Here is a 12,029-nt window from a genome sequence, read left to right as displayed (position 1 = left end):
ACTTCTGGGCATTCGCCCCAACAACTGAAACGGGGTCTCCAGCAGATTCTCGCTCACTCGCGTTCACTGCAGCGTTCTTCACAGGAGCCCAAACGTGATGGCGTGTCTGTCTGTTAAGATCTTTGGCCCATTTTTAAAAACATGGTAGTTTGTTTTCTTGTTGAGTTTTAAGAGTTTTTCACATGTTTTAGATAACAGTCACTTATCAGATTTTTCTCCCAGCCTGTGACTTGTCTGTTCATCCTGTGGACGTTGGTCTTACCCAAGCCGAAGTTCTAAATTTTAATGCAGTCCAACTCATCAATGTTGTCTCTCGTGGATTGCACCCTCGGTGCTGTATGTACACTCATCACCATATCGAGGTCACCTAGGTTTTCTCCTGTGTTGTTTCTAGGGGGTTATGGTTTTGCATTCTGCATTTAGGTCTGTGATCCTTGTGAGTTAATTATCGTGAAGGGTGTAGGATCTCTGTCCAGATTCACTTTTTTGCACATGGGTCCTCGGTTGTTTCAGCACCACTTGTTGAAGAGACTCTCTTTGCTCCCTGCGTTGCCTTTGTTTTTTGTCTAGGATCAGTTAACTGTGTCTATGTGAGTCTGTTTCCGGGCTTTCTGTTCTGTCCCCTTGATCTATTCGTGTCTTGTTTTGCCAGTGCTACAGTGTCTTGATTGCCGTTTGGATTTTGAATCCAGTTCTGTCGGACGTGTCGGGGAGGGATTGGTTCCTCGCATTCTAACGAGGACAGGAGCCGGGCGGCCTCCGGTTGGCCTGTGCTTCTAACCAACCGGCTGTAAATTGGAGGTCTCAAGGACCTCCTCCTTGGATTCGGTTAACTTGCTAGGGTGACTCACGGATCTCAGAGAAACATCTCCCCCACTAGATCACTAGCTTATTATAAAAGGATATAACTCAGGAACAGCCAGATGAAGAGACGCAGAGGGCGAGGCATGGGGAGAGGAGGGTCAGGGAGCACCCACGCCGTCTCCAGCCGTGGTGCTCTCCTCACATCCACACACCCACCAACCCGGAAGCTTCAAATCCTGCCCTTTGCAGTTTTTATGGATGCTTCATTACATAGGCACATTTGATCAAATCATTGGCCATTGATTTTTTTTTTTTTTTTAAGTAATCTCTATATCCAACATGGAGTTCAAACTCATGACCCAAAGATCAAGAGTCGCACGCTCTACCAACTGAGCCAGCCAGGTGCTCCGAATCATTGGCTATTGGTGATTAACTCAGCCTCTAGCCTCTCCCCCCTCCCTGGGGGTCAGGGGGATGGGACTGAAATTCCCAACCCTCTAAACCAGCCCTCCTCCTTAGGTGCTTTCTAAAAGCCACCTCATTAACATAGCAAAAGACATCTGTAAGGCTCTCCTCACCTAGGAAATTCCTAAGGTTTTATAGGAGCCTGAGCCAGGAACCATGAACATGAACAAAGACCAAATATGTATAAGACCAAGATATGTTTCTTACAAATCCCAGTATCACAGTTACTGCAGTTTTATCGTAAGTCTAAAAGCCCCCCAGTGCCAGTCCTCCGACTGTGTTCTCCTCCTGTGCTGCGTTGGTGGTGCTGGGTCTTGAGCCTCCGGTGAACTTGAGAATCATTTTGTCAACACCTGCAACATACTTTGCTGAGATCATGACTGGGACTGACCAAGCCGAGAAGAGCCGACATCTTAACAATACCCAGTGTTCCTGTCCATGAACATGGAATATCTCTGCATTTATGTAGTTCTTCTTTGATTCTTTTCTCGGAGTTTGGTAGTTTTCCTCATAGAGATCTCATACATATCCTGTTAGATTTATACCTAAATATTTAATTTTTGAAGGTATTAATGTAAATGGTATTATTTTTTTAATTTCAAATTCTGCTTGTTCCTTGTTGGTCACACTGACCTTTGACCAAGGTGCAGTGGTGATTCATGGAGGAAAAGTCTTTTTAACAGATGGTGACTGGACAAGTGGACCTCTCTATGTGAAAACAGACAAGGGAACTTCATATTTTCACCACATACAGAGATTAAAATGGCCACAGATGGGGGCGCCTGGGTAGCTTAGTTGGTTGAGTGACTGACTCTTGATTTTGGCTTAGGTCATGATCCCAGGGTCATGGGATCGAGCCCTGCATCGGGCTCCATGATAAGTGTGGAGCCTGCTTAAGAGTCACTCTCCCTCTGTCCCTCTCCCCTGCTCGTGTGCTCTCTCTAAATTAAGATAAATTTTTTTTTAAAAGGATCATAGATAGTAATGTATAAAAGTTCTAGAAGAAAACGGGAAAATCTTGGCAGTTGTGGTAGATATTTTCTTAGATATAACACTAAAAGCACTCTCCATAAAAGGAAAAACTGATAAATTGGACTTCATCAAATTAAAATTGCTTCTCTTTGGGGCGCCTGGGTGGCGCAGTCGGTTAAGCCTCCGACTTCAGCCAGGTCACGATCTCGCGGTCCGTGAGTTCGAGCCCCACGTCGGGCTCTGGGTTGATGGCTCAGAGCCTGGAGCCTGTTTCCGTTTCTGTGTCTCCCTCTCTCTCTGCCCCTCGCCCGTTCATGCTCTGTCTCTCTCTGTCCCAAAAATAAACATTGAAAAAAAATTTTTTTTAAAAATTGCTTCTCTTTAAAGACACCATTAGAGAATGAGAAGTAATCACCGACTGGGAGGAAATATTCGCAAGTCATGTATCTGATAAAGGGCCTGTATACAACATATAAATTTAGACCCTCAAAACTCAACCAGGGGGAAAAGCAGTTTTTAAAATGGGCAAAATAATCTGAATGGACACTTTACCAAAAAAGATGTCAGATCAGCACACGATAAAATGCTCGGCACCGTTCCCCATCACTAGGAAATGCAGGCGAGGTGCAAAGTCCCACTGTGAGCTAAGATGAAAACGACCGGCCACGTAAAGCGTTGACAGGGATACAGGGAGACTGGTGCCCTTGTCTTCTGTGGGCGGGCGTGTTCTCTTGAAGACGGGTTGGCGGTTTCTTAAAAGACTAAGGATGTGCCCGTCGCACGCCCCAGCCATCGTGCTCGTGCGTGCGAGGTGGAAGTGGAAGTGCACGCCCACAGAGTCACACGTGAGTGCTCAGAGCCCCTTTGTGGTAGTCGGCAAGCAGAGGCAGGCCAGCCGCCACCTGCACGGAAGTGGGTAGGCGCACGGTGGGTGTCCATGCGGCGGGTACTTGGGGGGGTGGGGATGAACAATGCCACCGGGTGCACTGTGGGTAAACCTCAAGATAACCGTGCAGAGGAAGAGAAACCAGACAAACAGGAGTGCTTGGCGGGTGATTCCATGAATTTAAATCCTAGAGAATGCAAACTAACCTCCAGTGGCAGAAAGCAGGTCAGTGGCCGCCCAGGGAGGGGCAGCAGGGGGGACATAGGACAAGGAGGACTCCGGGGATGATGGGTCTCAAGGGCACGGGCAGAAGTCGCCTCTCACTACCGCGTGGGCCTTAATATGTGCCCTGTAGTGAGTGTCAGCTGTACCTCAGTAATACCCAGAAGAGGAAATCACAGTGGAGATTAGAAAATGATCGTCAGTCACAAAGAGTCGCGCGGCTAATCACTTACAAAGAACAAGCTGTAGGTAGTTACGTGCAGGGTTGTAGGCGACTTCAGCAGAAATAGGTGTTGACACTGAAATGAAATGAAAACAGCCTTCCAGAAAAATGTGCATTCCTGAAACTGACTCAAGCACAGGTGGAGAGGGGAATATGTAACCATTAAAAATACACACGTCACACCCAATCCCAGGAAGGAAACAAACTGAAGAAAACCAAAGAGAGGAGAGGGCTGTAGAGAAGGCAGACCTGCCCGCCTGGACGGCTTTGGCGTGAACTCCCTACACTCCTGCAGAGCTGAGGATCCCTATTTTAGGTCATGTTTTCTAGAGATTAGAAGACAGGGAAGGATCCCCAGCTCACTTTTTGGGATTATTGTCACCTCTGTTACCACGGCAGTAAAGACAGTAAAGGAAAAAGTGGCAAGCCATCCTCAGTCATAAAAACCCGCCCACCCACACCAGAGCCAATAGTGCATTTTCAATAGTTGGATCAACTATTGAATTTTCTACAACTTCAATGCAATTTTAATCAAATGCCCTAATTTTTTTACAGCCCTTGGGAATCTAATCCCAGCACTCAAGTGGAAACGCAGCAGTGTGAGACTGGTAACGACTGGTGGCACCTTTGCCTGCATTTGAGGGGAAACGTAAACCAGATGGAAGTTTATTTCTGTCTCACAGGAAGTCAGGTCCAGAAGTAGGTGGGTCGTCCGGGTTCCGTCTTCCTGCTGCATCCAGGACGCATCTTCTGTCCTCGGGGCGCTGCAGCGCCCCCCCCCCCCCCCACGCCGAATCCTCCGGCGCCTGGTCCGAGCTGCCACGGTGGCAGGAAGGAGGGGCGGCCCGGGGTGGCCCAGCCGCCGCAGGCACAGTCACGTGGCAGCTGTGTCCCATCACCTGGAACCCGGCCCAGGCGCGTGCAGGCAGCCGGGGCCAGCGGGCTCGCACGTCGCCCCCCGAGCCGGGATGGCGGCTGTGCTGCTTAGAGGGGGAGGGAACGGGACTGCAGGTGCAGGCGCTGCTGCGTGTGGGATCTGCGGTCGGCAAACAGTCCCGGAGCGTGTTTATGCTCCGAGAAAAGCAGGCCCCTTCACACGGCACACAGAAGCACGTTCCAGGCAAATTACGGAGCTGAACGCGAAGAGTGGGTCCTGGCAATCCTTGCGGCTTCCGCTTAAGCAGATTTCTCAATCAAGGCGCAGAAAGCCCAAATTAGAAAGAAAAACATGAATAAATTTGACTAACTTGGAAATTTAAAACTTATTTACCAAAACCCCTTTAGATACAGTGAAGAGAAAAGCCACACACTGGGGAAAGAGACTCTGACTTCTATAACCAGCAAGAGGTGAGAACCCAGCCGATAAAGCCAATTCCTGCAGCTCGGTAATTCAGAGGCGCTGCCTGAAGAAGCGTCCCTGCAGGCGGGAAGGAAACGTTCCAGGTCTTGTTGAGATGGGGTGACACTCGTGAGCATGAAAGTCAAAGCTCACGGACGGGAACCCTCACGACCTGTGCCTGTAAACTGGTTACGCGTCGTCCGTGCAAACAGCAGACAAGGCAGACACACAGGCCTGGAGGAAAGGGGGCAGGATGCTTCTAGAAGGGACAACGTGGAGACAGCCACCACCCCTGCTGCCTCTCTCACCCCCCACGGGTGTGGTGTGTGGGCGCCCACACGCACAGTTCTCCAGGTCCCTGAGATGCCTCCTGGGGCTCGTGCAGACCCCGCAGATTAAGGGCTGGGCCTCATGGGACTGCGCCCCCTGCAGACGACAGTTACATCTGCTAGAACTGGGCCCGGGGCTCCCGCACCCTGTCCCACTCGGCTATTGGACTCAGTCCTCGGGTTGGACAATTTGCTAATATAGCTCACGGAAGTCAGAGAAAACAGTTTACTTAACACCTACCGGTTGGTTATGAAGAATACAACTCGGGAACAGCCAGGTGGAAGAGGAGAAGGTTCGGGGGCGTATGGAGCGTCCGCGTCTCCGGGCATACGGCACCTCCCTTCCAGCTCCTTGCTTGTTCACCGCTCCCCGCCCCCCACTGCCATAGCTCCCTGCGCCCTCCCTCAGGGTGGAGGGGTTCCGGCCCACTTGTCCCTATGGACCGGCCCCCACCCTCCCGGGGCCCCTCATTAGCATAAGCTCAGAGTGCTTGAAAGGGGCTTGAAAGGGGCTCGTTATTCCTCGTCACACCAACACCTGGCCAGGGGGCTGGAGGGTTAGAAGAGTCGTCGGAAATGCTCTGGTGGCCTGCAGGCTACCAGCTGGCTGCAGTCTCAACCCCAAGGGAACGAGAGCATCTCGGGAGTCCCTTCTGGAAGGCAGGGCTGACCTGTGTCCCTCCCAGAGAGGCAGGGTCACTCCGTCGGAAGAGCACGGGACAGGGGCAGGGGGCAGGCTTAGGGGCGAGGCCACCGTGGGCTGGGGGCGGGGAGGGAGGCACGGCACTGACGCCAAGGGTCACCAGGTACCATGCGTCTGTCTGGTGGGCGGTTCGGCCGAGAAGCTGCGTGGGGGCAGCCTCGCGGCGAGTCCCGTGGAGAAGCAGGTGGGGTGACCTTGGTTCTGATGACCACAGCCTCTGTGCGCCCAGCTGCGTGGAGCTGAGGGAGGAAGCCGGGGCTTCCTGTGTGGGCACACTCCGAGACAGCCCAGTGGGGAGAGCCGTGCGGTGGGGAGAAGGGCCCCCGCGCTCCCGTGGAGGCCGTGGGCGGCTGTGGAGAAGCTTCATCAGGGACCTGGCCGGGCGACAGTGCTCTGAGCCCTGGCCTCCAAGAAGTCACGGGGGGAGGAGAGCGAGAGAGGCCGGAGCGTGTGGGCATCTTTCTAGCATCGCCCGGCACAACGCCGTGGACCCCTGCACCCTCACGCGGGGCTGAGCCAGTTTGCAGTCTTTGCAGAGGGCGGCTGGGGGGCGTTGTTTGCCTGGAGCCCGGCGGCGTCTGCTCTCCTCGCCCTCCCGGGGCTCTGTAAGGTGCATCGGCAGGAGCCCATCTGCCAAAGCGGGGGGGCACGCCCCGCGTTCCCGCCAGGGCCTCCACGGGGCCGTCACGGCTCCTAGAGTCCTGCCTCGAAGCACGTGCTCAGAATCAATGACTCGTTGCCAAGTACAGGGTTCTGCAAAGTCACTGTTTTAAAGGTTGTCCTGGGAGGCCGAGTTCCCCCTAAAATGGTCTAAACCCCTACGCAGGCTTGAATGTACATAAGGAGGGCTGCCCTGCGATTTTTGTAAGCACTTCATGCTTTTTCTTGCAGGATAGGAAGACCTGCGTTTGACCTTCCTTTTTAGGGGGTGGGAGGCACACGCAGGGCTGGGGGCTCCCCCTTCAGCGTGCGTTATTGATCTGTACGTGGCAGGTGTGTAGTTTGAGCACCGGGAGAGCTCAGCGAATACAGCCGAAGCCTCTCCTCCGTGGAGCTTGCACGCTGGTTGGGGGGTGGGGGGAGGGGACAGCTATGACCGGTAGACCGTAGATTATGTAGGTAGCCCAGGAGGGCACACGGGAGGGCCCCCTGAGAGGGACTTGCTGCAGAGACTAACAGGCGGGGGCACCGTACCCAGGAGGCTGGAGGACCTGGGAGGAGTGGCCGGGAGCCCCCTCACCCCTGGTGGCCCGAGCATGGGAGGGGGGTGGGGGGGCAGCAACCGGTTGCACAGACCTTTGGAACGATGGTGTTTTCTAGGGAGAAGATGGGGGCCTTGGAGGGTTTTGTGCACGGGAGTGACCAGGCCTGGCCTGTTGTCACAGGGTCACATGGCCGCTCTCCAGGGATGGGCCACGGGGGGCGGGGGGGGGGTAGGCGACAGCGATGCAGCAGGTGGGGACCTGTGACTTGACCTGCGGGAGCAACGCAAGGAGTCGGCTCCGGGGTCTGTTCTGAAAGGAGGTCCCCAGCACTGCCGGCTGCCAGCCGGTGACAGAAGCCAGCAGGAGAGCCCGAAAACAGAGCGCGGAGCTGGGTGGGTCAGGAGTTCGGGCAGAGAACCCTGTGCCACCACTGGTTGCCAGCATTGACCCACTGGGCACTGCCCTCTGTCCCCTTCCATGAGGGCGGGGGGGGCACTGGACTTCGGCCTGAAGTCCAGTGGCCGTGAGGTGAGAGCAGTGTGAGCGGGGGAGGGAGGGCTCTAGACGGAGTGGCCTGGGCCTCACTGCACGACACCCCAGCCCCACCCCCACGTCCTGTCCAGACCCCGCAGCCCCCCAGACCCAAGCCCGGCATGTTTCTAAGAGGGGCCTCACTTCCGTGTCCCCACCCCCTTGTGACCTGCAGACGGCCTTCCCACGGCCTCTGCCTGTGGCTCCTTCCTGACACACAGAGGAACGTGGAGGCGAGTCGTCTCCTAAAAACACTTCCACTAAATTAGATGGAGTGGTGGCTCCCCACCGGCCTCAGGCTGCCCGGGTAGGTCCTGGCCCTGCCTTCCCCCGACCTTCCTCTCCTTCCTCTCGGGGCAGCCACCGCACCCCCTCCCAGGTCTGGCTGGGCCCCCAGGACCCAGGTTGCAACCCAAGGTTGCCCTCAGGACCTTCCCCGAAGTTTTCCTTTTCTGGGGACCTTGCCTTCCCTTGGATTGATTTCCCTCCACTTACGTTCTTGATCGTGTGTTTGCCTTGGCTCCACTCGCTCCCAGTCCAGACGGCCCCCTGGCCCCAGAACACGTGGGCCGCGCCTTCCCAGCCCCACGGACTTGGTGCCCAGCACCTGCTGCTGTCTGTAGGACGTGGGAAGGGGGCGGGGCCGTGCCGGTGTGAGGGCAGAGGCTCAAGCAGGAGCCTAGGTTGTCAGTGACGGGAACGCATCTTGACCGGCGTCAGCCGAGCACACGGTCGCCCGTCCTGCGCCGTCCTGCTCGGGTCAGTCCCCGCTGCGGGCCGGGGAGGGCCGGCCGCCGCAGGGACCTCCCCCCACACCCCAGGCCGAGCCTCCCTGCATGTGGTCAGACCAGGCTCCGCCCGGGGTTGTCACCAAGGAGCAGGCAACCGGTTTAATGTTTTCAACATCTCCTTTGCAGTTGTTTTTATTGGAAGTAATAACATAAAGATTTACTTTCTCTTCTGACTTTTCTCCCAAGAAACGTGGCTCACTGAACCTTCTTTTAGAACTGAGCCTCAGAGGGTGTGTCACGGGAGGCACAAAGGCAAGAGATGTTTCCACAGCTCCGAATAATTGTTAAGTAGGATTTTTCTCTACGTCAGTTAACATTTTTAAGTGCTGTCTTCTCCTGTTTGTACACATCGGGGCGCGTGAGTGCGACCAGGCAGCCGTGCGTGGCGCTGGCTCGGTGCGCGTGCGACACGGACCCCCCCCCCCTTGCACTCAAGCGTGTGTTCCCTCTGCCCCCAGGTGGAACGTGGTGGGCGTCCAGGGCTCACTGCTCAGCATCTTCGTGGAGCCGATTTACTTCTCGAGCATCATCCTGGGCAGCCTCTACCACGGGGACCACCTCTCCAGGGCCATGTACCAGCGGATCGCAAACATAGAAGACCTGCCCCCGCTGTACACCCTCAACAAGCCTCTGCTCAGCGGCAAGTACCTCTCCGGTGGGGTCGTTTCCTTGTTCAGATAACTGCGTCTCGCCGGGCCCGCGTCTCGCCAGTGCGGACGCCGTAGGGACGCTGCTCTGGCCGTCAGAAAGGCCGGGCCGCTCTGTGAGGGTGGAAGGCGGTGTGTCGGGGCCTCTGGGCCATCGTAAGTGGGGCCTCATATGCTTCATCTTCTCGTCGATTGGAAGCCTTGGCATTTTGCAGAGCCCACACTTGGCGCCTGCGTGTTTTTCTGTGTCGGCGGGAGAGGCTCGCAGATGCCACGGAAATGACGCAGGCGTCGGCGTCCGAGACGAAGCTGGGCTGGGCCTCCCAGGATTGGTCGTCTCCGTGACGAGCCCGGCTCGCTCTCGGGAGGCTGGCGACGGAGCTGGGCGTACCCGGGACGGGTCCGGGATGTGTCAGTGATGACATGCCCGAGTGCCCTTTGTCACCGGTTTGTCTGCTGTGTCCCCTGTAGCATCTCAGTGGCGACCGGTGAGGGAACAGCAGCTCTTGAATGCAAGGGTCCTAATCTCTCAGTTCAGCCCGTTTAAAGGATGCAGTTAAGGTATTTTTTTTCCTTTTGAAAATATCGTTCTGCTTACTTTTTTAAAGCTCTGAACTAAAACCGTAACCCCAAACTAAAACGCGTTTTTCCCGGTGTGTGCGCGTGTGCTGCCTTGTTTGTGGTGCTGGCCACTGGCTCACCTTTCCCTGGGGAAAAGCGGTGTGGCATTTCGTTCGAAGGCACGTCTCTTAGAGCGCGTGAATTACGCACAACGGAGGAAACCGGGGGTTGTGTCTGATCAAATTCTGCAGCCCCCCTGACTTTAACCCCGACCTTTAAAGACAAAATACTGACTCCGCTAACACTTGGTGGGAAATTGCAGCCGTGGCGTCCATGTGCACGGAGCGTCTGCTGGGACACAGGAGGTGAGCGTGAGTATTTCCTTGTGGGTCAGCACACGGGTTCCCGGACTCGGGAGACTGCTCTCCCCGTGTAGCCTCCGTGGTCTGTAAGTTCAGCGGTCACCTGACCTCTGGATTCACAGACACTGACCGCACTGGGAGACGCGTGGCACAGAGTTGTCACTCAGCGGTAGCTGGGAACCTGTGCCCTGTTGACTGAAACTGAGTCACGTGTATATGAAGTGCGTACGTACCTGTGATAAGATATGAAAATCGTGTTTGCAAGATAGAGACCCTGAGGTCGTCCTGTGTGTATTTGCGACGAAGACGGGCCTGCTCTCCTTTCTCCCCTCCCCCGCATCCCCTCCGCTCCCAGACCCTAAAGCACGCAGCCGCAAGGTTGTGGCAGAGCGCCTGCGGGCACAGAGGGCCTCCCGCGGAGCCGGGCCATCTTGCTGTCGCTCTGTCACGCTGGCAGCTTGCATGGCCCGGTTTCCTGGTCTTCCCTCCCCAGGATGGGGATGGGCTGGGGCCCTGCGTGATCCTTCTGGACAAGCATGTGGGAGTTCTGTGAAATCCAGGGGCAGCGCTGAGGTCTCAGGAAGCAAGTATTTCTCAAATGCTGGGCCACTGGACAGCATCACTTTGGCATCGAAGTCCGCTTCAAAATGCAAACTATTTGATAGTTTCAAACAGAGAGGGAGGCAAACCATAAGAGACTCTTAAATGCAGAGAACAAGCTGAGCGTTGATAGGGGGGCCAGGGGAGGGGAACGGGTGACGGGCACCGAGGAGGCCACTTGTTGGGATGATCACTGGGTGTCGTATGTAAGCGATGAATCATGGGAATCCACCCCCAAAGCCAAGAGTACCCTGTACGCGCCGTATTTAACTAACTTGACGATAAATTATATTTTTTAAAAAATGCAAACTATTTGAGATATTTTACTTTGGATAAATGCTTTATTTTAGAAACCGTGATGTTTGGTTGGTTTTCCTTGAATAGAGTTGAAGTCTGTACAGTGAGTAGCTTTGGGGAAGATGCTTTCGGTCTGTGGCACTCCCGTGAGGTCTGCAGGGCGGAAGCCAGAGGGGCGAGCAGGGAGGAGGTGCAGACGCCACTCCCGTCAGCGGACCAGCGCACATCGGCCTCCTGGGTGGAAATCTGAGCAGATGATATTGTCACGACGCAAGGACTTGGGCAGGGGGGTCCAGGGCAGTGAGCACTGAGGTCTGAAGTGGGGTAGGGTCGCACTCCTTTAAAATGGGCCCCACAGCAAAGCCCTTCTGGGAAAGCCCTACGTTTAACGAGTGGCCTGGACAGTGGAACAGCCAGGACACTGGGTTTCCTTCCGGCCCTGTCCGTACGTGTGTGCGTGTGCGCGCGTGTGCGTGTATTTATTACAGTTCACCGACGTCTGTCCTGCCCTTTTCACCTCACGCTGTGTCACACGTCGTCCCGTGTTGAAGGAGAATGACGGTGTAGCAGGACGTAGGCCGCGGTGTCCTCGGAGAGGAACAAGGACGGCCGTCGGCGCAGCGCGGGGAGCGGCCCGCTAAACGAGACTGTTGCCGGCAACCACAGCGGATCCAGGGGCTCTTCCACCGATGTGGTGGTGGGCCGATTTCCTTAATGCCACCAAGGACGGACGGGAAGAATGTCATTCCTACGTCAGCGTAGAACTTCTCGGTGGCGAGCTGTGACCGCGGGGCCGCGAGCACTCACGTGATTCCCTTCCCTGGCGTTTTGGACGCGGGAGCCTCTTGAACTGTCGTATCTTCTTTCCAGATCAGTTGCACATCCGGCACCTGCAAGCTTCTGATTCGCATCTGTCGGCCCCTGAGGGAGCCGCCTGGGGCTGCTGTCCAGGTGCCTGGAGAACTGGGGAAGAAAGGCCAGCGGTCTGGACGGTCCCAGGGCCCTGGGGTCACTCATGGCCGGCCGTGTCACCAGCGTTGACACAGAACATGACGACAGCCAGGGCCAGGGCAGTGCTGAGGGAGCGAGTGC

General features: G+C 55.6%; 1 protein-coding gene across 7 annotated transcripts in view; it reads left to right on the top strand.

Annotated features, from left to right (window-relative positions):
* ADARB1 (adenosine deaminase RNA specific B1) overlaps positions 1-12,029 on the top strand; it is a 141,385-nt gene that overhangs the window by 107,657 nt on the left and 21,699 nt on the right. For 6 of the 7 annotated variants that reach the window (XM_043593421.1, XM_043593422.1, XM_043593418.1 and 3 more), the window contains one exon: positions 8,929-9,110. In XM_043593421.1, the coding sequence (XP_043449356.1) occupies positions 8,929-9,110 (182 nt within the window). Of the gene's footprint in view, positions 1-8,928; positions 9,111-9,588; positions 10,933-12,029 lie in introns of those variants that run through there. The other variant, XM_043593424.1, reaches the window with a different exon arrangement.

Source organism: Prionailurus bengalensis, chromosome C2 (genome assembly GCF_016509475.1).
Source record: "Prionailurus bengalensis isolate Pbe53 chromosome C2, Fcat_Pben_1.1_paternal_pri, whole genome shotgun sequence".
In the NCBI taxonomy this organism is placed as follows: Eukaryota; Metazoa; Chordata; class Mammalia; order Carnivora; family Felidae; genus Prionailurus; species Prionailurus bengalensis.
This window is presented reverse-complemented; position numbering and strand designations above follow the sequence as displayed.